This window comes from Chlamydomonas reinhardtii, chromosome 12 (genome assembly GCF_000002595.2).
Source record: "Chlamydomonas reinhardtii strain CC-503 cw92 mt+ chromosome 12, whole genome shotgun sequence".
NCBI classification, from domain to species: domain Eukaryota; kingdom Viridiplantae; phylum Chlorophyta; class Chlorophyceae; order Chlamydomonadales; family Chlamydomonadaceae; genus Chlamydomonas; species Chlamydomonas reinhardtii.
In genome coordinates, this window is record NC_057015.1 from 9346041 (window position 1) to 9369192 (window position 23152).

General features: G+C 65.7%; 5 protein-coding genes across 5 annotated transcripts; 4 read left to right on the plus strand and 1 right to left on the minus strand.

Annotated features, from left to right (window-relative positions):
* Positions 1–308: 308 nt before the first annotated feature.
* Positions 309–11470, plus strand: CHLRE_12g540550v5 (uncharacterized protein). The gene is made up of 11 exons (XM_043068745.1): positions 309–479; positions 1220–1326; positions 1908–2015; positions 2554–2667; positions 3064–3118; positions 3570–3672; positions 3926–4068; positions 9193–9321; positions 9850–9954; positions 10244–10345; positions 10690–11470. Exons 1-11 carry the CDS (start codon positions 423–425, stop codon positions 11137–11139), a joined length of 1473 nt encoding a protein of 490 aa, XP_042919216.1. The 5' UTR covers positions 309–422; the 3' UTR covers positions 11140–11470.
* A 48-nt stretch (positions 11471–11518) lies between these two features.
* CHLRE_12g540500v5 (uncharacterized protein) lies at positions 11519–14087 on the plus strand. The gene is made up of 5 exons (XM_043068743.1): positions 11519–11633; positions 11722–11831; positions 11928–12237; positions 12417–12543; positions 13157–14087. Exons 1-5 carry the CDS (start codon positions 11562–11564, stop codon positions 13249–13251), a joined length of 714 nt encoding a protein of 237 aa, XP_042919217.1. The 5' UTR covers positions 11519–11561; the 3' UTR covers positions 13252–14087.
* Positions 14088–14252: 165 nt separating this feature from the next.
* Positions 14253–16048, minus strand: CHLRE_12g540480v5 (uncharacterized protein). The gene is made up of 2 exons (XM_043068742.1): positions 15621–16048; positions 14253–15036 (listed from the first exon to the last, which is right to left on the minus strand). Exons 1-2 carry the CDS (start codon positions 15650–15652, stop codon positions 14691–14693), a joined length of 378 nt encoding a protein of 125 aa, XP_042919218.1. The 5' UTR covers positions 15653–16048; the 3' UTR covers positions 14253–14690.
* Positions 16049–16578: 530 nt separating this feature from the next.
* Positions 16579–19330, plus strand: CHLRE_12g540450v5 (uncharacterized protein). The gene is made up of 6 exons (XM_001694008.2): positions 16579–16868; positions 16944–17040; positions 17181–17392; positions 17532–17641; positions 17947–18093; positions 18356–19330. The coding sequence occupies exons 1-6, from the start codon at positions 16836–16838 to the stop codon at positions 18852–18854; spliced, it is 1098 nt and encodes a 365-aa protein (XP_001694060.1). The 5' UTR covers positions 16579–16835; the 3' UTR covers positions 18855–19330.
* Positions 19331–19534: 204 nt separating this feature from the next.
* Positions 19535–23138, plus strand: CHLRE_12g540400v5 (uncharacterized protein). Its single transcript, XM_001694007.2, has 6 exons — positions 19535–20118; positions 20483–20589; positions 21219–21353; positions 21649–21809; positions 22146–22235; positions 22391–23138. The coding sequence occupies exons 1-6, from the start codon at positions 19812–19814 to the stop codon at positions 22488–22490; spliced, it is 900 nt and encodes a 299-aa protein (XP_001694059.1). The 5' UTR covers positions 19535–19811; the 3' UTR covers positions 22491–23138.
* The last annotated feature ends 14 nt before the right edge of the window (positions 23139–23152 follow it).

Consider the following 23152-nt stretch of genomic DNA (forward strand, 5'->3'; position numbering starts at 1 on the left):
CTATTTATTGGCCGGGGAACTTGTTCGATTGGCCGCTAACTGAACTGTCGGCCTGGCCGTACGCTGTGGTGAGCGTGTCTGACGTGCAACGTCCAAAAAGTGATTGTCGCCCTCTTAGCAAATAATACAAGAGACCTCCGTTGGACAGCGGCGGGTCCATGGACATTGGACAGGCGGGCTCAAGTGTGCGGGGAGAATCAACGCCGGGGAGGGGGTTCGGCCCGGTTTGGCACGCACGTCGGCGCGCCGGTTGGGATTCCGTTCCCCACGGGATTGCTATGCAAATTATTGACCCTCAGATTGCATGAATCAAGCATATAACCTGAGGACGACACAAACAAAGCATAGGGGCGTAACATCTGCTTTATATAACGCTTTCGCAGCAAGCAGGTGACCTGATTCAAGAGGCTCGCGTGCGCAGCATGTCGTCCACGGCATGTAATGGCGCCGCGGGCGCACCTGAGGTCGCAATACTGAAGGTACGCTGTGCATCGAACCATGCTCGCGCTGAGCTCGCCCCATGACCAGCCCAACGCGCCCGATGCATGCGCGATATGAGCCCAAGCGCATGTATCGACGAATGCTAGGCGATGAGAGAGTGTCTCGGACGCGTTTCACCCTACTAGGCACTTCCAACATCTAGGTGGCTCGGGCCGCCCCCCGTTCCCCCCGAAACCTCTCAGCTCCTACGGCCCAGCTGCCCGGGCGCCGCGATCTGGATGCTTAATCCCCTGCTTCATCGCCCTCCTCTCCCTCCACACACGCACACACACATGCACACACGCGCTCTGTCCCCGCCGCCAGCAAACTGCCGGCCTGCCTGCATGGCAGTGGGCCGCAATCGCCTGTAGCAGCCGCAGCCGGGCACCCCGTGCGGGTACCCCCAGGCCGCACTTCTCGATGTTGAAGGTCACCACCTTCTGGCACTTAATGCACCGCACGGCAACCGAGTTTGGTCTGGCTGTGCGACTTGGCGCCTTTTTGATTATGATCAACGTCCCGCACTCCTTGTGAACGGCTTCACCCTTGTAAAAAACCGGCTGAAGTATTCCTCCGGCGTTATACCAGCCGCATAATCTAGCCTTGACGTTGCAACTTGAATGTTGGGTCTGGGAGTTCGCTGCCCACTCCGGGACCACGCCAACCTGCCCCTCACCACCTGCCATCGCACACGCCCTCATCGCTCTCCCCCTCAAACTCCCCGCCTCCGCTCTCTCAGGGCGTGCGCTACCCCGGCGGCCTACGCAGCCTGCTGATCATGGCGGCGCTGCTGCCGCTGGCAGCGCTGTCGCTGTTGGCCATGCTGCTGCGGGACCTGTGGCGCAAGTGAGTGCCGGGTACGAGTGAGAGGGAGAGTGCGTCAGTGTGTCTCGTGTGTGTGTAGGCGTGTGTGTGTGTGGGTGTGTGGGTGTGGGTGTTAAAGAGCACAAGGAGAAATAAGCGCAAAGGCTGCGTATGCGATGCAGCATAGCGACGGTGCATGTGTGTATGTGTATCTGTGTGTTTTGGGGTGTGTGTGGGGGGGGGGGGGTTGGGTGTGTGTTCCAATCCCAAGACCCAAAACCAGCCCACAGCGCGCAGGGGGGAAAGCTACCGGGAATGGGGCCATAGGCTGGCAGCGGGGCGGAAGGGCTGCAGCGGCTGGGGGCGCCGCTGGGCCCGCTGAGCTGCATCCCTGGCCGTGTGGGGAGGGGTGGGCCGAGGCAGGGCGCGGCCGCACCCACAGGCACCCCGCCCCCAGCCCCCAGCCCCATGCCGACTCCACTCATGTACACATGTACACAGCCGTGTGCGCTCTACCGCGTGCAGACACCAGCCTCTTCCCTTGCGTCTTCAAAGACCCACTCACCCACCCAACCCGCACACACAAATAGCCCCTTCCTGTGTGCCTGCCGACACCCCCGCAGCCCCCGCTCCTTCCTCTCCAGCCGGCCCCGCCGTACGGAGCTGGCGGACCTGCCCCCCGAGCTGGCGGGCGTGCAGCCGGTGGGGTTTGACACGGAGCCGGGAGTCAGGTGCGTGTGCGTATGCGTGTGCGTGGGTGGGGCAAGGGGGTGCGAGTTTACTCCAATCGCAACCAACCAAGACCCAGCCAGCCCATAGAACGATAGGAGAGGGGGGAAAGCCCTTCACGGAGCAGTGAGCGATAGTTTCAAGGTATGCAATGGGGGGCGAATGGTGGCATGGGTCCCAAACCCGGGAAGTCAAGCGTGTCGAGTTCCCCACACGCACACCCACACGAATGGGTGTTGGCTAGCGGTGAGTTGGGAAGTTGCAGTGTGTGTTGGGCGGAGTGTGTGTGCCAGGCGCCCGACTGCCCCCGCACACCCCTTCCCCCTTGGGTCTGCTACCCCGCGGACTGCCCGCCCCCCCCCCCGCCACCATACACCCGGTCCCTGGTGTCTGTCCGCGCAAACCCCATCCCTACACGCCCCCTCCCATCATCCGCCACCACCATCACCACCACCGCTACCACCACCACCACCACCACCACCACCACCACCACCACCACCACCACCACCACCACCCGCCACCCCTCACCTTGCACCGCAGGCTGACCGGCTGGACGTTCGGGCCTCGGCCCTCGCGGCCGCTGCTTCTGTTCCTGCACGGCTTCCCCGAGTGCTGGTACTCCTGGCGGGACCAGCTGACGCACCTCAAGGACAGGTGAGCGCGCGCGGGGCGGGGTGGGATGGGGTGGGGCGGGGTGGGGGCGTGTGTTACAGAGCACAAGAAAGGGATCACGAACGCGCAGGCAAGAAAGCGTAGGGCTAGGTGCGTGTACGATCTCCCGCCACTTCGTGCTCCACTCACACATGCCCTTCCTCACGCATGCCTTTCCTCGCACGCGCCCTCCCCCCCCCCCCCAACTGCCCCCCCCACCCCCCACCCCCTTCCCCCTCCCCCTACCTGGCTACGACTTCACTTCGTAAACTTAATGCATGTGATCCCCTCCCCTCCCCCGGTAACAACGCGTCTACGCTGCAACTGTACCTGGCTACGACTTCACTTCTTAATTAATCATGAATGTAATCCCCCCCCACACACACACACACCCCACAGGTACGAGGTGGTGGCACTGGACATGCGCGGCTACAACAAGTCCAGCAAGCCCGCGGTGAGGGGGTGGGGGGGAGGGGGGAGGAGGGGGGAGCCGAGGTGAGGTGTGGGGCGACGTGGGGTAGGATGTGCGAGGCGTGGGGTGGGTTGTAGATACCAGCCCAAACTAAACCAAACCCAATGCAATAGAGTGAGGAGGAGAGCGTGGCCGATGCTTGACAACGGAGCGGCACGTGACGATAGTCCTCATGGTGGTGGGGGGCGGGGGCATTGCCAGCTGCGTCTTGCCATATACCCATTCACCTCAAGCCCGATTGCCGCTTGGGTGCTGTCTGCCGTGTGTCTGCTTTCCTGTGTACTCCCCACGCACGCATGTGCACGAAAGACCGAATGAAGCCCACAGAGCTCGACTCTCCGCAACTGCTGCCCGTCCTCCTGCCCCCTCCTGCCCCACCCCTGCTGCCCCCTCCTGCCCCCTCCTGTCCCCTCCTCCTGCCCCCCCCCCTCAGGGTATCGCCGCCTACGACCTGGAGCGGCTGACGGCGGACGTGGCGGCGGTGGCGGCGGCCCTGGGGCGCAGCCGCATCACCCTGGTGGCGCACGACTGGGGAGGTGGGGACAGAGGGGGAGGTGGGGGAGTGGGGGGAGTGGGGGGAGGTGGGGGAGTGGGGGTAGGGCAGTGCGTGGCCGTGTGACTGCATTGCGCGGAACGTGTCGATGTCCTTGGGCCTTGGGTATCTAATCCCTCCCCCAGCCCTCCCGACCCTCCCGACCCTCTCTCCCGCTCTCCTCCTCGCTCTTTTGCATTGGGTCCGGACAACCCCTCCCCACCCCCTCCCCCTCCCCTCCCCACCCCGGCCCGCAGGCGCCATCGCCTGGGCTGTGGCGGGCCGCTACCCGGGTCTGGTGGAGCGGCTGGCAGTGCTGGCGGCGCCGCAGTGGTTCATGTACCTGCGCAACCTCACGCTGGAGCAGGCCGCCAGGTCCTACTACTTCCTGTGGTTCCTGGTGGGTGGGCCGAGGGGGGTGCGGTGTGTGTTTTTGGGGGGGCTGGGGGAGGGGGTTGTAGCTCCCCGCCCAAACTATAATGAATCCAATGCAAAAGAGCGAGGAGAAGAGCGCGGGGGGCTTGCAGGGCTGGGATATGGATGGCTACTGGTCATGCATATTGCTGCTTACCAAACTCGCTTTGACCAGTAAATTCATCGAGACGAATGAGTGCAAACAAACTGTTGGAGATATTGGGGTCGGCTGGCTAGGACTCACGGCGGGTGCGTTACACACGAGCGCAGCTATGCTGCCTGGCACCGTATTGGGGGGTCTGGTCCGCTACATCCTGCGTGTGTAGTTAGCAAAACGTGCGCTCTAGCCGGGGCAATACCCCCCGGGCGCCACGCCTGCGGCCTGGGACTGGCTGACAGACGTGACCGGCCACGAGCCGTCAACTGCCGCACTGACCTCGCCTATCACGCGGTTCGGGACGCAACCTTGCGGGACTCACGCCCGCAAACCCCAAATAACCAACACTCCCCCTCGGACCGAACCGGGTCCAACAGTCAACCGCCACATGACAGCCAACTAACAACAAGGGGAACAGGCAAGGCCAATCACTGGCCGCAGAGGAGGAATTACCTCCCCCTCAAAGAAGCACGTCTGGCACAGCTAGCTAGTTGCCCCTATGCGCTGCAACACAGGCGCGCGTACCACGAGTCACACTGCCACTTGTCGCTGCCCATATGCTATACCCAAGCTGCCAACCAAAGGCGCTAGGCGCAAATTACACGGGCGCATCAGGCGCGCACACCGCCGCTGCTGATGACGCCGTCACTCTAGGCTCCACTGAGTCACGCAAAGCTGGCACAAGCAGGCAGCCAGCCGTCACGCTAGCCAAAGAGCCGCTGGTCACCAACGCAGCTGCTGTCCAGGCTGGTCGGCGCAAACTGTGGCGGCGGCGTGACGTGCAGCCTCAACGGAGCTGCGCAATCAATGGCCGCCATGCGGTGGCAGCGCCGCCCGCAGCCGCCATGAGGCAGCGCGGTCGGCAGCCGCCGAAGCTGGCAGCGCCGCCCGCAGCCGCCATAAGGCAGCGCGGTCGGCAGCCGCCGAGGTGGCAGCGCCGCCCGCAGCCGCCATAAGGCAGCGCGGTCGGCAGCCGCCGGAGGTGGCAGCGCCGCCCGCAGCCGCCATGAGGCAGCGCGGTCGGCAGCCGCCGGAGGTGGCAGCGCCGCCCGCAGCCGCCATGAGGCAGCGCGGTCGGCAGCCGCCGGAGGTGTGGCAGCACCGCCCGCAGCCGCCATGAGGCAGCGCGGTCGGCAGCCGCCGAGGTGGCAGCGCCGCCCGCAGCCGCCATAAGGCAGCGCGGTCGGCAGCCGCCCGAGATGGCAGCACCGCCCGCAGCCGCCATGAGGCAGCGCGGTCGGCAGCCGCCGAGGTGGCAGCGCCGCCCGCAGCCGCCATGAGGCAGCGCGGTCGGCAGCCGCCGGAGGTGGCAGCGCCGCCCGCAGCCGCCATGAGGCAGCGCGGTCGGCACCCGCCCGAGATGGCAGCACCGCCCGCAGCCGCCATGAGGTAGCGCGGTCGGCAGCCGCCGAGGTGGCAGCGCCGGCCGCAGCAGCCGGGTGGCTGCGCAGGCCGCGCCCGCCGGGTGGCTGCTGCTGGAACCGGCGCTGGCGCTGCTGCTGGAGCTGGGTCCGCCGCTGCCCGAAGGCGCGGCGGTGGTGTGTGTGCCGCTGTCGTGACCAGAGGCGGCGGCGCCGCTGTCGCCCTGGGGCGCGGTGGGCGCGGCGGGGCCGCCGCCGGCCGCCGGCGGCGCCATGGCGGGCGCCGCCATGACGGCGGGCATCATGGTCACTGACAGCGGGTACTGACCGTCGCGCAGCCGGCCGCGCAAGAGGATGTGGCCGGCGTGCCCTATGGTCACGTCCCCCCCCCTCGAAGACTACCCTAGTGCCGCTGGCCGCCAGCCGGCGCACGGATAGCAGGGTGAGGTGGGCTGCTGGCACGTACAGCACGCCCGTCACGTCCACGAGCTGGCCTCCCGAGAGCATCCGGAGAGTCCCCAATCCCTTGACTGGGCTGCTGCGACCATCCCCCCACAGCACGTGACTCACTCTCGAGGTCAGCTTGAAGTCGTGAAGCAGGTGCAGGAGCGGCGTGATGTGAGCGAAGGTGCCGGAGTCAACGACGGGCACGTCGAAGACGGCGGCGGCGCTCCTGGAGCTGCCACCACCAGCACTGGCTGACACCACGCTGCTGCTACTGCCGCCTGCGTTGGGGCCCAGCATGTTGTCTCCGCTCAAGTCGCGGACGACGAACACGTGGCCGCCGGAACTGGTGGTCCAGGACAACCGCGCGGTGGGGAAAGGACAGCAGGCTGCTGCTCGCGCCCGTCGGCGACGGCGCGGCGCTGCCGCTGTAGCTGCTGCTGCCGAGGCCTCGGAGGGCCAGGCTGCTGCGGCTGGTGCTGATGCTACTGCTGCTACCGCGGACCCCACCCGCGGAGCTGCGCAGGCCGAGCCCGCCGGGTGGCTGCGCAGGCCGGGCCCGCCGTTGTCCCACCCAACTGGCTGAGAATCCGGGTTCACTGCTGCAATGGCTGTGGCGGCGAACACGCTGATGCTGTCGTACAGCTGCTGTCGTACACACCGCCCCCCGCCGCCGCAGACGTAGCAGCATTGACAGCTGCTGAAAACTGCAAGGGAACATTCTGAGGGCAAGGGGCGAAGCCGCCGCCAGCGCCATAGGCGCCAGCGGCTCAGCAGCAATATGCTGCTAGTGCATGGTGGTCCGCACCAGCACCAGAGGCGCTAGCGCAAGAGCAGGTTGGGGACAGATGTGTCGCCACAACAACACCGCACAGGCTTGCCCGCCCAGTCCCAACTGCGGCGAACGAGAATACTGCGAAGCCCATTGGCCCACTGCACGTCCCACATCACAAATGAATTGCCACTTACACAGCAGATAGCCTGGCAAGGGCTACCATCACCGCTGCCCACTGGTATGGTGATGAGATGCTGCGCCTGCCGCCGCTGCTTTACGGCGCGGCGGAACCAGGGTTGGCCATTTGCCGCCGCTGCCCGCAGGCGCGGCAGCACTTCCCGCCACCAGCGCTGCGGCATCGCTGTTACTGCCAGCCGCACGCATGCTTAGGCGGGGAAATAGCTTCGACCGTCCTGACTCCGGGAGAAGCGCGATAGGGCAGGCTGCAGACGCCACGCCTGGGCTGCCAACACACACCCCACTGCTGCGACTCACGCCGAAATACAGAGGGAAGCTGCACGTGGCAGCGTGACATGGGAGCGGGGTAACGCATCTGCTGCACAGTTCCGCCGTCGCTGGCGAAACCTCCCCCTGCTACCGCACACCGCTGCTGCGAGTGCTGGAGATGAGCAACGTACCATAGGTCAGCAGCCGCCGTGCTAGCCGCATAAACTCAGAACGGCGACCTGCCGTCGCTGCTAATCACATAGCGCGCCGTTGCTGCTACTGCTGCTGGGCCGGGTCCGGCCGCGCTGTACGTAGCTTAGATGCTGAAGTCACTGCTGCTGGCGAAGTCTCCCAGCCCTCGCCAGCGCTGTGCACACCGCCACCGGTCATGCCGTGACTACCTGCGCACCCGCCGAAGCCATTGGCCCGGCGGCGCTGCAGGCGCGGAGGCATCACCACCGGTAACCCAATCCCGCGGCTGATACCCACACGTGAAGCACCTACTTGGAGGGCAGCAAGACCACCCGTAGTCCGCGGCCGCCGCAAAGACACACGTCCAGCGACGCCGCTGCCGCCGCCGTAGCTCGCAGGCACGGCGCGCTGCTTGCTGCTGCCACAACTGCAAAGTCGACTGCAGTGATGAGGCACAAGGGAGGGGGACAGCAGGCAGCCACCAAGGCACGGGGCCCCGGCACGCTGCTGCACAAGCGGGCACCCTGTGGCGGGCCGCTGCGCACTGCTGTCTGCCGCTACCAACGCGAGGGACGCGCAGTAGCAGGCCTGCTGACGCTACGCTACTGCCGCGGTCTGCCAGCCCGCGGTCTCGCTATAGCTTCTGCGCCCGCCGGCACGTCAGTGACGCCGGCGGTGCAGGTGCCAAGGGCCCAGCGCTGACTATGCCGCCGCCAGCCCGACCAGGTCCATAAAGCACGATCAGCAGCACCACCATATCCCGCTGCCACCGCTGTCCACGCCGCGCGACGCCCCCGCAACTGCCAACCCCGCCAGCAGTTGAGCCCACTGCCCTACTGCTGCGGCGGTGGAGCTACGCTGAGGCACAATGCCCGCGACGCGACCGGTGGAGACACTCACTCAATATTGAAGTGCCCATGCAGGCTGCTGTGGCGATGACGCTGCTGCAGCACTGCAGTTGCTGTCGCCCCCGCAGCTGCTGCCGCCGCTGCAGCCCGAAGGGGCGCGGCGCGCGCGCTGCAGCCGCCGCAGCCGGTTGACTCGGCCGGGGCGCACAGCTCCCACCCCTAGACACCTGACGGCGAGGCGCCGGACTGCTGCTGGAGAGTAGACGCTCCGCGAAAGCAAGCAGTCGTCCGCCGAGAGGGAGACGAGGGGGGGAAGGAGAGCAAACCGAAAGCGTCCGGGTTTCGCACACCCGTTATCGCGACCTAACAAAGCCGGAGTCACTAAGCACAACCTACCGCGCGCGGGTCACCGCAACGCGGGGCTCATAACCTGTTGGAGATATTGGGGTCGGCTGGCTAGGACTCACGGCGGGTGCGTTACACACGAGCGCAGCTATGCTGCCTGGCACCGTATTGGGGGGTCTGGTCCGCTACATCCTGCGTGTGTAGTTAGCAAAACGTGCGCTCTAGCCGGGGCAATACCCCCCGGGCGCCACGCCTGCGGCCTGGGACTGGCTGACAGACGTGACCGGCCACGAGCCGTCAACTGCCGCACTGACCTCGCCTATCACGCGGTTCGGGACGCAACCTTGCGGGACTCACGCCCGCAAACCCCAAATAACCAACACAAACCACCCTACCCAGCCCTACCCGCACCCACGCACCCCACCCTACTTGGTCCGCGCTGCTTCCCGACCTTGTTCCCCTAACCTCGCAAACACCCCCTCCACCCCCACCCACCCACCCACCCCACCTCACATCCGCCACGCCTGCGCCCCGCCCTCAGCTGCCGGTGCTGCCGGAGCTGCTGCTGCTGCACACCGACGCGCACTTCATGGAGGCGCTGTGGCTGGGCGCCGGCAAGAACGAGTTCTCGCCGCGCCGCCGCGGGGCCTGCACACCGCAGGACGTGGAGGTGGGGCGCGCGGGAGGGGCGGGGCGGGGCGGGGCGGCCGCGGCCGCGGCCGACGGTAGGCAGTGGGGGACTGGCCGTGGGGACCGGGGGCGTGGCGCTTGGGGTGTTGACGAGGCCCTGAACGTGATCCACCTCCTCCCAACTACCCGTCGCCGCTCCCGCCCCAACCGCCCTAACAGCCCCCACCTGTCCCCCCCACCTGTCCCCCCCACCTGTCCCCCCCCCCCACCTGTTCCCCCCACCTGTCCCCCCCACCTGTTCCCCCCACCTGTCCCCCCCACCTGTCCCCCCCCCCACCTGTTCCCCCCACCTGTCCCCCCCACCTGTCCCCCCCACCTGTCCCCCCCACCTGTCCCCCCCACCTGTCCCCCCCACCTGTCCCCCCCACCTGTCCCCCCCACCTGTCCCCCCCCCCCACCTGTTCCCCCCACCTGTCCCCCCCACCTGTTCCCCCCACCTGTCCCCCCCACCTGTCCCCCCCCCCACCTGTTCCCCCCACCTGTCCCCCCCACCTGTTCCCCCCACCAGATCTACAAGGCGGCGCTGCAGGAGCCCGGCTCCGTCACCGCCGCGCTCAACTACTACCGCGCCACACTGCTGACGGAGGCGGGGCTGATGAAGCCGCACCCCGAGGTGTGCATGTGTATATGTGCGGCTGTGTGTGTGTGTGTGTATGTGTGTGTGTGTGGGTGTGTGTGTTTGTGTGTGTCTGTGCGTGTGGGTGTATGTGTGTGTGTGTGTGTGTGTGTGTGTGTGTGTGTGTGTGTGTGTGTGTCTACTCCCTCGCCCAAATAATCCCTCACACGCAGTGCTTGCTTGGACATCCCGCACGCATGGTGCGGACCCTTTCCCGTTGTGATAGCCTGCGAGACACCCACGCACGATACCTGTGTGCTGCTCGTGTGGTTGCTCTGCGGCCCAGGTGGTGGCGGCGCTGCGGCGGCAGCTGGACATGCCCGTGCTGGTGGTGTGGGGCAAACACGACCACGCCCTGTGCCTCACAAACAACATCGACATCGACCAGGTAGGCGCGTGTGCGGACACGGCGGAGGCGCTTCCACCGCACAGACCCTAGCTAATCGCCACGCCCTGCGGAGTTCCCTCATCTGCCGCACTAGGCGGCAGTGCCCCACCTCGCTTCCCTCATTCCTTCCATCCACCCTCTCTTGCCCCCACGTCGCTTTCCCTCTCTGCTCATCTGTCTGTCTGTGCCTCTCTCCATGTGTCTGCCTGCCTGTGTGTGTGCCTGTGCCACTGCCTGTCTGTGCACCCACCGTATGTCTCTGATGGCGCGCCTGTGTTCCTCTCTTATTGTGTGTGTATGTATGTGTGCGCGGTTGTTGCCGTCCTGTGCTGTGCTGGCGGCAGGTGGCCCCGCGTGTGCGGCTGCACGTGCTGCCCGAGGCCTCCCACTGGGTGCAGGCCGACGCCCCCGAGCGACTCAACGCCATCCTGGACCAGTGGCTGGCGGACAACCCCGTGTCGCCCACCGAGCACCTGGACACGGCGGCGGCGGCGGCGGCGGCGGGCAATGGCGGTGGCAGTGGGCTGCAGCAGCGCGGCGCGGCGGCGGCGGCGGCGGTTACGGCGGCGGCGGGAAGCGCGGGCAAGGCGGCAGCGGCGGTGGCGGCGGGCGTGACGTCCCAGGCGGTTACGGTGGCGGAGGCGGCGCAGGAGAAGGTGGTGGAGGTGGCGGAAGCGGCGCAGGAGAAGGTGGCGGAGCTGGCGGCGGCGGCGCAGGCGGCGGTGGAGGCGGCGGAGGAGGGCCTGCGCAGCCGGGCTAAGAAGCAGCAGCAGACGCAGCCGGCCAGTGAGTGAATGTGCTAGATGCGTGTGAGGGAGATGGTGGGATGCTGGGGTCCAGTGCGCCCCTGAAGTTGATTGATGACTGATGAGGTGACGGCATGTACGGAGAGTTAGACTACTTCACAGGATCTAGGACTCCTGTGGGCTAAGTGGGCAGCATAGTATACGCTGCACTGTGATAATGGCCAGTAGTTTTGTGCTGAGAGTTACAACTAGATTGGGAAAGCGGGCACAGGTGTTCTCAAGGAGGCGCCTGGGGGCGCCGGGGCGGTTTGTGCGACGCGTGCTGGGTCAGCACTGGCGGATTACACGCATACAGATTACCTGCCGCTGGCGTGGACTCAGCTGGCGGATGAGCAAATGATAATGTATACATTTTGGACGGACGGGCATCTTGATACTTTGAGAGGGACAACATATAGAAACTCACAACAATGTCAAAACCCCAAGAGGACTTCCTCGACAAGACCTCACGGTTCTTGGCCAAGCGCGAGGGTATTGATAAGGTTCGTTGTCAAGCAGCGGCCCCAATGGTCTCGGCAGGTTGCGGAGAGGTGCAAAACTGAAATTGCAGCCCTATTCTGCCTTCTGCAGACGCTTAAACTCCTCCGATATACAGCCAGACTCGTTGTATCTCTTCAACCAAAGGACCAGGAGCTGACGAAGCGGCTGGCAGCCTTCGAGAAGAGCGTCGGCGTGTCGCGGTAGGCCTGATAGTGTCGCGACACATGGCCGCGCTCAGGTTGGGCTTTGTCGCGGGTGGGTGCATAATTGAATATCCTGCTGCCTCCTACACGCAGAAAAGCGTTCCGTCTGGGCAAGTTTCTGCAAGACGTCAACAGCTTGCGCCACAGCCAAACCAAGGACGCGCAATTCGTGCTTGAGCTGGTCGCGTATGGGGGCGAGGGCATCTACTACTTCCTGGAGCAGTTTACATGGCTCGTAAAGACCGGGGCGCTAAGCAAGGACCTGGAGGAGCGGCTGGCGTACGCGTCGGCCCTTGCGGAGCTGGTGGGCTACGCAGGGAACATCTGGCTGTCATTCCTGAAGCTGCAGAAGCTCATGCAGCAGGAGCGCGAGGTGGAGGCGACAATCACCAAGACATGCAAGGTGGGCAAGGCTGCGAAGCGGGCGCGAGAGCGTGGCGTGGGAGGTTGGCACGCGCGTGGCAAACCGTGGCACACACACAGAGACGCGGCGTGTCCTCCCTGCCTCTATGCCCCCAGTTGTACGCCGCACCGGTACATGTGATGCGCACTTACACATGTACATCCAATCCCACTTCGCAGGAGGAGGGCGTGACGGACTCGGCTCTTGAGGCCAAGCTGGGGGCGGTGCGCTTCCAGCGGCGGCTGCGCACCGCCTTCATCGTGCAGGACCTGGCGGACAGCGTCATGGCGCTCAACGACGTGGCGGGTAGGGCGGGAGGGAGGGAGCGGGGGGTGGCGGGTAGGGCGGGAGGGAGGGACGGGAGGGAGGTAGGGAGCGAGGGGTGGCGGGATGGAGGGATGAGGGGTGGGGGGGAATGGGGGTGTGAGGGAGAGTGGGTGGTTGTGAGGGAGGGCGCCCAGCACGGCGGGGCGCACTCGGGACACTCGGAGGGGGGCAGCGCGCGGCTGAGCCCGGGGGTGGCAGAAGCAGCTGGGGAGTGCCGGGGGGGGGCACACGGCGGCGGGGGACACATGACGTTGAGGGCAGGGACCGAGGGGACAGACACGTGCACCCGCGGAGGTCCACCTGGCAAGCACAGGGCCCAGACTGCCACCCCACACAGGTGGGGGTTAGGGGGGGCCCTCGCCACGACCCTGGAGCCAAACACACAGCGCCACCCGGCTGACCGCGCCTGTGCCCCACTGCCCTGCCAGCACCCCTCACCGGGCAGCGCTACCCACGGCCCCACGTCCGCCAGCAGCCCCTTGGCCCCCTGCCGCCCTACACTGCCCCCAACCCCTCCTCGCAAGTCTCCCTCCTCTGCCCCCTAACCCGCCCCGCCCCTCCCGGCCGCTCGACCCCCCACCGCCCTGCGCAGGTGGCAAGATCCGCGGCATCAGCAGCCCGGTGGTGCTGGCGCTGGCGGGGCTGACGTCAGGCAGCATCAGCTTCTACAAGAACTGGAACCTGTAGGGCGTGTAGCTAGGTGACACGGCAGTAGCGGCAGCAGGAGCGACAGCAGCGGCAGTAGCAGGAGCTGCGGCGGCAGGAGGTGTGTGCTCGATGTCGGGTGGGCCGTGCAGCGGCAGCACGTGTCGAAGGAAGGACGGTAGGTCCTCCGGACGGAGCCAATTGCCCCCAGGGCAGCGGTCCAGGGGCTGATAGCGGGCCGTGTGCGTGGCGGTGTGCGGGGAGTGCCGTGCTGCATCACGGGTGGGCGGTTGGTGACATGGTACCGTGGTGGGAAATGGATTCAAGAATTTGCTTTATTATCACCATGGACTGTTATTGACTTGGCTTGCTGTATTTGCTGTTGGACCAGACGGCGACGCGAAGCGGGTGAGGCCGCGCGCGAGTGCGGGGATGTCGCTGCGCTGGTGATTGGACAAGGGCAAGGAAGCGGGCCGCCACTGCCCTGGGGCGGGCGGCGTGTCGTGGGGCTCACGTGTGGGGGGGCATGCCATGACCGTTCGGAGGTGACTCGTGCTCGCAGGATGTGGCTGGTAGGACTGATGCGAGCGGCTGCAATATGCCACCTGCTGCGCGAACCTGGAGGCCGGCAATGCGCAGGCAGGGAAGAGGGTGCACGACACGGCTTGCACGTATGTGTGGACACCCTTGCGCATATTACAACTGCCCGGCAGCAGCCCCCTGCCCCCTTCTTTGACTCGTACAATATGGTAGCCAAGCAATTGCAGCCTTGTACCGGTATGCTGCTGACGATAATCCAGCTCTTGACGCAAGGGCCTTGGGACTAGGGGCTAGTGCAGACCTACGCAGTACAACACCTCTAACGCCTCTCTCGTTCATATCCACAACCTGCAAGACACGCGCCCGGCGCCACTGGCAGACAGCTACAGGTCAACAGCAGACTAAGCCCTTGGGGAGCCAAGAATGCACCCGCGTGTGACATGGACGTCTGGGTGGTGCGCACATCCTTTTGTTGCGTGCCATCCTGCTTTCCGGCCAGGGTCCGGGGGGAGAAGGTGTTCCCACCATGCCACTGGGAAAAAACACCAACACCGTACGGTATCCCCAACCTCCTACTACTCAACCTCCACCACAGCACCACTCCATCTGCCTGCCAGCCTGCTGCCGCCTGCTCCTGCTGCCAGCCGCCCCCGGCTGACGGCTGCTGGGGGCACAGGTACTGCGGCCGCGGCGCGCCGTACCACGGGTGCTGCAGCAGCCACAGCATGTTGCGCGCCGCCTGCACGTCTCGGTCCCACAGGAGCTGCCGCTCCGACCCACCGCCCGCCGCCTGGCCGCACGCCCCGCACGAGCGTACGCCTGCGCCAGCTGCGCGCCGCCCACGGCCGCGACGCCGCGCTGACGTGCTTGCCGCCTCCGCCGCGGGGAACCACCAGCTTGCATAGCCACGCCGCCTCATCCGTATCCGCCCCGCACGTGGATTAGCAGATGGAGGTGCGGTGCTCCCACACATCCACCAGCTCCAGCACATGCCGCCCGCTCTCGCGTACCCGCATGACGCCGCGCATGAGCGCGGCGCACAGCGCGCTGGCCGGCGGCACCCGCAGCTCCCCGCGCCTGTCAGGGCTGCAGCCGGGGCCGCCCAGCCCGATCACCAGCGGCCGGCCCAGGGGCTCGCCGCACACCGCAGCTGCCGCAGCAGTCCGCCAGCCGCGCGGTCCAGCGCCCGCCGCCGCCGGCACATCCGCCGCATCCGCCACCGCGGGCGCACCGGCGGCTCCTGCAGGTACGCCTGCTGCGCAGTGCGGCCGCGTGCTGCTGCTCGGCCTGCAGCGCCGTGGAGCGCCACTTGGCCGCCACGCAGTTGCGCAGCCCACCCGCGGCCGACAGCGCTTCCACGGCTGTGGCGGCACCGCATCAGCACTGCTGCCGGCGGCGAGAAGCTGCGCCGACAAGAACTCCTACAATCTGTCGTGCGGTTTTTGCCTCGAGAGGTGCCCTCTACGTCGCTTTTGCGATGGCGACGCCGCCTCGCAGGCGGCTGTATGTGGGAGGGCGGGGTGCGGGCGGCAGGCTCGGGCGCGAGCGAGGCAGGGACAGCAGGGTCGGGGGGCCAACGCTGCGCGCGAGTGGTAGGCGTTGGGCCCCTCCGCCGGGTCGCGCTGTGGCTGCATGTATTGTTGCGTGGTGCTCCTGTGTGTCGCAGCGCTGATGCTGCCACGCATAGTTCTCTTCTTGTCTGGCAGGGTCTGGCTGGAGGGCCACTCAGGCGCACACGAGGCCGTGGCGAGTGTCCCCTCCTCGCGCACCCCCGCATTGTGTTGGCGTGCCCCGGCCCCCGCAGGGGGCGCGGCGCACCCATACATTTCAGAACAAGAACAGGGGGGGCTTCGCTAAGTTGGCAAACACACGTTCCCGGCCCCCGCCGACTGTACACGGCCATTATTTACGCCATCCATTACACGAAGCTATTGTACACAAGGTAGAAGAGGCCCCAGCGACGCAGATCCGTCACCCGACTCGAGTCAGGGAACCTCAATCGCGAAAGTGACTGAGGCTGAACCATATTTTGCGCACTCTAACGCATTGAATGAAGTCCGATGCCTCAAGAAAGGCATTTTTCAGACCGATTTCATCGCACAGGCTGGCGCTGGCCCAAGTTAATTATCAGATACGTAGATGGCTTCAATATAAGCACTTATGTACCTGTCAGGAGGCCCGTAGGCATGTGAGCTGCGAGCGCAAGCACCTGTCCATAATACTGCCGTGCTGGCAGCCCCAAAACATGAGACCTATGAAGCTGCGACTCTGCTATCATTATATTTGCAAAACGTGTAAGACTGAGCGGTTTCGCCGCAAGGGCGAACATGAACTTACTTCGCGACGTCCAACTGTCCGACGTCAACGCACAGCCCCAACCCCCAGCACCGGCATCCAGATCACATATTACTTATAGTGGAGTCTGTATCTCGCGGTGGGGGACGGTATTATGACGGGTTTTGGTGCTGTGGGGGGGGGGGGGGTCGGCAGATGGCGAGGGTGCGGGGCTGAGCTGCGGGCACGCGGGAAGCAGTCCGCGCGCGCCCTCGCTATTTGACAGGGCATTGGCCCAGCTATTAATATTACATGAATACGTAGGTATTTAGAAGCTGCGCGGGCGAAAACGAGCGATTCTGCGTCCAGTGGATCCCATTTCCCCAGACTCCATTTCCCCGATGAGGTGCTTGGCCCCGACCCCGACCCCGACCCCAACCCGGTCACCGGTCCGGGAGGTTGTGTGCACGCCAGCATCCGCAATACCTTTGGTCCAACGCATGTTACGACTCTGGCACAGCCTCCTTTCACCTCAGCTCTACGCCACTGTCTAATGGCCACTACCTGCACACGCCTCCTCTCGCGCTCGGCATAAAACACCGTACGTTGCGTCCCATGTCACTTGACTCCCTTAGGGGCACGCCCCATGGATCGCATGGCGGTCCGCTAGTTTTGACCCTGGCACGTCAGACTGCCACCATGCTCTCGAGCTGCAAGTTTGTATAACACTTCATGCCCTTTGAAAAGCGAGCGACACAGTCAAGCAGACTCTCAGCTGAAAGCCTTGACCGTCAAACAGCGAGCCGGCGGCGATGGCCGCGACTGCGGACAGCCTGCAGCAGCAGGTCCGAATTCTGTTTTCATATTCGTCACGCATACATGCCCAATTGTCCTGCTTTTGCCGAAACGCCAATATGCAGGTCGACGAAATTTGCGCATGCTGCCCGGTGCTCAGCCCTGCGATTATTCCCAGCGGCTATGAAACCCAGGACCTGGTGGAGCTGATGCAAAATGCTGGTGAGCGGCTCCATTCTATTGAGCTCGTCGCGGCCTTTCCGGCGGCCGGGGCAACCACCGGCGCCAGGCCGCACACCTGCCCGGCCCTCCACCTGCTCGGAACCCATCGGACCCTTCTGGCGCCCATAACCCGCCTACAGGCCGGGAGTCGGTGCAGGCGTTTGAGGAGCTGCTGGAGGGGGCGGGGAGAGGCGTAACGTGCTGCTGCGTGTGCGGGGCGGACGGCACGCCCTCCACCAGCGGCGGGGGCTCAGATGACGACAGCGACGGGGAGGGCGACGCCTCGCTCTACTTCACAGTGCTGACGGGGCTGAGCTTCAAAGATCGGACAGTGGCAATGAAGCGCGCAGGAGTGAGTTACGATGTCGTACTGGCGGGCGCGGCACACGGTACCGTCTCGGGAAACGCTTGTTGAGGGGGAGCCGTGTACGCGAGGCGCTGCAAGGCCGCTCCTGCGCTGACCTGCGGTCTTGCCTCGCCCTTGACCATAGTTCGCATGCGGGCAGTGTCGGGCGCTGCGGAGCACCAACCGCATGATACGGTTCGCGGCGCTGCGTGTGGGCGCCGACGCGCCGGCCGATGACGACGACGAGGAGCAGGGGTGAGCAGCTGTTGGGTCTTGGGACCCTTTGGCCCTTGCGTTGTGGTAGCACATGCGTTTCCTCCTCTTCCTCTTGCTGGTGTTTTGTGCCGCCACCGCCACCGCCGTCGCCGCCTGGTGTTCGGACCGGAGCTCCCGCCTGGGAGCAACGGTGGAGCGCAGTTTGGGTACATGTGCAGGCTTGCCAACGCGCCCTGTGCTTTGGGAGCTCGCTGCACCCCTCCCCCACACACACGTACACACACGCACATACACACCCTGATATCCTGGTCCTCTGGTCCTCCGCCTCCCTGGTGTGGGCCCAGGGACTCCGGCTCGCGGCTGCTGGCGCTGGCGGCGCACCTGGCGTCCGTGAACCGCGCGCCCGACAGCCTGCAGGCCTCGCCCGAGGGCCTGGCGGTGTGGCTGCAGGAGCTCTACTGCCGCGCGCATGCGCTGCAGGTGGTGGCCAGGTGGGGGCAGCGGGGGCAGCCGGGGGGGGCCGGTGGCTATTGGTGGTAGCGGTGGTGTCGGGTCAGGCACGGGGCGGCTGTTTGGGGTGTGGTGGCTGGGGGGGGGGGGGGTTAGCTCGGCTCGCAAATGGTTCTGCAGCGCTCATCGTGGCGGCGCCCGCTATCTGCACGCACGTTCAGGCCCTGCTGTCCATCTGTCCTGCCTGTGCTGCCAGGCGTCTCTTGAAGTTGTCATGCCCCCATTCCGTTCACCTGCCAACAGCAACCTGGGCGGCTGGCGTTGTGTGGGCCCCACGGGCCAGGTGCTGCGCCTGGCACGGCCCAAGGATGTGGTGGCCGCCGCGCGCGCCCTGCTGCAGCCGCCAGAAGAGGAGGCGGCGCAGAAGCCGCGGAAGGAGGGCCGCAAGAAGCAGGCGGCGGCGGGCAAGCAGGTTGTAGCAGCGGGGCAGCAGGCGGCGGCGGTCGCCGGCAAGGGCGCGGGCAAGGCGGCGCAGGCCAAGCAGGAGCCGCCGAAGGCGGCGGCGGGGCCCCAAAAGGGGCAAGCTGTAGCGGCTTTGAAGCAGCAGCAGCAACAACAGCAGGCAGGGGCGGGCAAGAAGCGGTCTGCGGTGGAGGTGGCGGCCGATCAGGAGGCGCCGCGTGCAGCAGGGAAAAAGGCCAAGGGCGGGGCCCCGCCGCCGCAGGCGAAGCCCGCCAAGCCGGCAGCCGCGGCCAAGGCGCCGGTGCCCCAGGGCGGCAAGGCGGGCAAGCGGGTGAGGTAGTGGCATGGGTCGAGAGTGTGACCGGCGTGAGGTGTGGACTGGAACCGGCAGGCCAGGGTGCGCACGGCGTGCGTGATGGACTGGCGCGGAGCCGCGCACGCAGTCGGTATGACGGTGTAGTTGTTTCATTGCGGTGACCACGCCGCCCTGTATGAGGAATTGATTGTGTATGCGGCAGTTTCGACTCTCGAGTCTTGGAGTTGACGGGATTCGGACTGCCGGACACTCGGACAGCTGCGTGCGCATGGGCTGCCGCGCCCGATGGGGCCGGCGCACTGGGGCGCGTTTGAATGCTTGATGATTGGACTGCGTGAGCCTGTGAGGAGTAGCACGTGGAAGAGTCCTGAAGTTTTGGAGCACGGGACCCCTTGAAAGCCCAGGGTGAACGTGAAGGCATGTGAGGAGGCCGCGCAGTGACGAGGAGGCGGGGAGGTGTGCCACAGCCTCAAAAGTGAAAGCACAAGAGTACAAGAGACGGTGGCCCGCACTTCAACTGGCGCACATTTGAATGCATGCCAAACTCCCACACGGGTAGTTCCTCGCCAGCAACTGGCCTTTTGCGTCGCGTGAGCGAGCGGGCAATCCAGTTTTTGTTCAGTCAATCGTGCAAAACCTTCCGGCGCGCAGCTCGCATCATGCGACTGCATGCTGTATTCTGCACATAGTACTTCAGACTACTTCTAGCTCCTAGCCAAAACGATCTGAATTGTTACCTCTTCCTCGCGACTCAGCACCTAGCGCTATCTTGCTTTTTGTCACTGTCCAGCTGCCCTTGCACGCGCCTACTGTAACGTACCTGTATCGGGGGCCTAAACCTTGCTAGCCTGAGGTTGTCGTGCGCTCCTCGCCTTGGTCTCCGGCCGGGCCTAGCAATTTTCGCGCTCTAGCGCTGATTCGCGCGCCCGCCGCTGCCCTTGGCCTATTTTGTTTCAAAAGGGCCAACTGGCCCTAGAACTAATGGCTGCAAGCACGCTCGGGGATGCGCAGCAGGTCGAATCCTTTGTGCACCAGCTCATAAATCCTGCGACACGCGAGAATGCGTTGTTGGAGCTGAGCAAGAAGCGGGAGAATTTCCCGGAGCTTGCGCCCTACCTCTGGCACTCCTTCGGGGCAATCGCGGCGCTGCTTCAGGAGATCGTGGCCATTTACCCGCTGCTCTCGCCGCCGTCGTTGACAGCACATGCATCAAATCGCGTGTGCAATGCTCTGGCGCTGCTGCAATGCGTGGCGTCTCACAATGAGACGAGGGCACTGTTCCTCCAAGGTGCGGGGAGTGGGGCGCAGGGGGCGGTAGCCGGCAGGCGCCGTCTTGGTGGACGCGGACGTTGCATTGAAGGAAAGGGGGGTCGGGGCATGGGTTCGGGATATGCGGGTTAAATACGACAGAGCAGGCAGCCTTCGGCCGGCACGTGGGGCTAGCGCGCGAGGGGGGTTGCAGTGTTGACACGCCGTGCGAATTTGGCAGGGGGATTGGTGGGGCTGCTTCGACACAGCACCAGCATGTGCGGGGTGCGGCGGCGTGCCATGTGACGAGCAGCCAAGTACAATGCGCTGTGAGAGATGCATGGCAGTCTGGGCCGCTGCGCTTTCGCTGACCTTGCCGACCCTGTTGGCCCCCCCCCTCGCAGCGCACATCCCGCTCTTCCTGTACCCCTTCCTCCAAACCATGAGCAAAACGCGGCCGTTCGAGTACCTGCGCCTGACCAGCCTGGGCGTGATCGGCGCGCTGGTCAAGGTGAGCGACGGAGTGGACAGCTGTCCCGGGAGCTGCAGCTAGGCAGCTGGTTTGGGGGCACCGGGCTCAGCGGCGCGGCGAGCGGCGTGGCCGGCAGTGTGGGTGGAGTTGATACGGAGGGCGCTATCTGGGGCATGAAGTCGGCTATTGGGCTAGGGGCAGCAGCTCCCAGCTCCAGGCGGTAAGGGGCTGCCGTTTTGGCGGCAGCAGGCGTCTGCGACAGTGCTGGCATGCTCAGGGGCGGTATTTGTGCTGATGCCATGGGCGAGGGGCCGTGGGGTTGGGGATGGCGGTATTGATGGAGTGGCCAGCACTTTGGGCTGAAGGCGACAGGGCAAGCCTGCAGTAAAAGCGCGCGGATCTACGCTCGCACTTTCAGCGGCTGGCGTGCACTTCCTGCAGCAGTGCAGCCTTCAGGCTCGGCACGCGTGATCGCCAGATGATGGCTCCATGCAATACACGGCAACCCTGGGGCCGTTGCCTGCTGCACCCGGTGTCAGATGTCGCCCTGTGAGTCCCGCCAAACCCCACACCACCCATCTGTCCACACACCCAAGCGGCCCCCACTCCCGCACCGACGTTGGCACGCTACCCCCCCCCCCCCAATATTTACCATGGAACCTCCCCAGGTGGACGACACGGACGTGATCAACTTCCTGCTGTCCACCGAGATCATCCCGCTGTGCCTGCGCACCATGGAGATCGGCACGGAGCTGTCCAAGACCGTGGCCACCTTCATCGTGCAGAAGATCCTGCTGGACGACGTGAGTGAGAGGGATCGAGGGGCGAGGCAGGCAGGGATAAGGCGGGAGGGAGGGCGGGCGGGCGGGAGGGAGGTGGTGTCCGTTCTGCGTGCCGTGCGCCGCGGGCGCGCAGAGCTCCTTCGGTGGCGGCGGGAAGACGGGTGGCAGGCTGCAGGTCTACGGACCGCCATGCATGCACGCACCTCGCAGTGCGGAAAGCCGCAGCGCCTTTGTCCACGCACCCTCCGCCTCCTCCACACGCCTCATAAGTAGGTCCTGCTCTTGCCCCACCACATCTCCCCCTACCTACACGCAGGTGGGCCTGAACTACATCTGCGCCACTGCCGAGCGCTTCTTCGCGGTGGGCGCCGTGCTGGGCAACATGGTGGTGGCGCAGGCGCAGATGGTGGACCAGCCCAGCCAGCGGCTGCTCAAGCACATCATCCGCTGCTACCTGCGCCTGTCCGACAACCCGCGGTGAGGCAGGCGGCGGGAGGGGCGGCAGGCGGAAGGGGATGGGGGAATTGGACTGAGAGGGCGGGAAAATGGGGGAGGGTCTTCGGGTGCGCCGGCCCTGATGTGGGTCATGCATGATGGGACGATTGGGTTTGCATGCGGCCGTTTGTGGGTCGAGCTAATGGACGCAACTGGGGTTGTGCAGGCGACGAATACAGCGGCATGTGTGATCAAGACGATGGCAGCCCAACGGCGCTGACCCACTTCCCCTGCCTACCCGCCTCCTGCCTGCCTGCCTTGCCGTCATCACCTGCTGCCACCCTCTGTCCCCCCCCCCACCACCACCACCACCTGCAGCGCGCGCGAGGCGCTGCGGTCCTGCCTGCCGGAGCTGCTGCGCAACACGCAGTTCACGGCGTGCCTGAAGAACGACGACACCACGCGCAGGTGAGGGCGGGGCAGAAGAAGGGGTCACTGGGGTGCGGCCACTTACTTGGGGAGGGGCCGTGCTTGCAGCCCAGCCCAAGCTAGGAAGCCATGCAATGAGTTGGGGGCAAATGACCTTGGGGGCAAACCCCCTCCCTCCCCCGCCTGTCCTGCAGGTGGCTGGCGCAGCTGCTCATGAACGTGGGCTTCTCCGACTCCGCCGCGGCACTGGGTGCGCCCGACGTGGTGCAGCCATCGCCCGTCATGGGCGCGTGAGGGGCGTGAGGGGCCTGGCCTGGCGCTCCCGCTGCCGCCCGCTCGGTTGGCCGCGGGCCAGACCCACCCCGCCCTGACACGCGCTTGGCGAGGGTTGGGCAGGAGCCAGGGCCGCGGCAGGCAAAGCTGGAGGCGGAGCAGTGATGCGCGGGTCCATACAGGGCCTTGGTGGTGTATCGGGGCGAGCCAAAAGGAGTGGGGAGCCGTGGTCGGGGCGCGTGGGTGCGCCCATTGCGTCTGTGCTCTGCACTAGGTGGTAGACACCGCTGCTGCACTACGGGCGCAGACCGGTGGCGGTGTGCTGGGTCCATGTGGGGGCCGGGGGCCTCCGGGTCCTGTCGGTCGCTGCATGCGGCACAGGGCGGCTGAAGCACAGCCACTAGGACACATCGGGCATGGCTGGACGCCGATGCGTGTGATCCATGTGTGTGAGCCGGGGCAAGGAGCTCAGGGAGGTTGGGGCGCGGGTGGGTGTGCGGGGAGGAAGGCGCAGTGGCTAGGGTGCGGAGAGGGTGAAGGGAGGCGGTCGGCTGGGTGCCACTACGGCATGAGGCGCCGCATCCCGCGCATGCCCGCAGTATCTAAGCATGCTCGGCGACGAGCCACAAGCTGTGCGTGCACTGACTTTGCATGTAAAGCCCAGCCGAGAACTACTGCGCCGC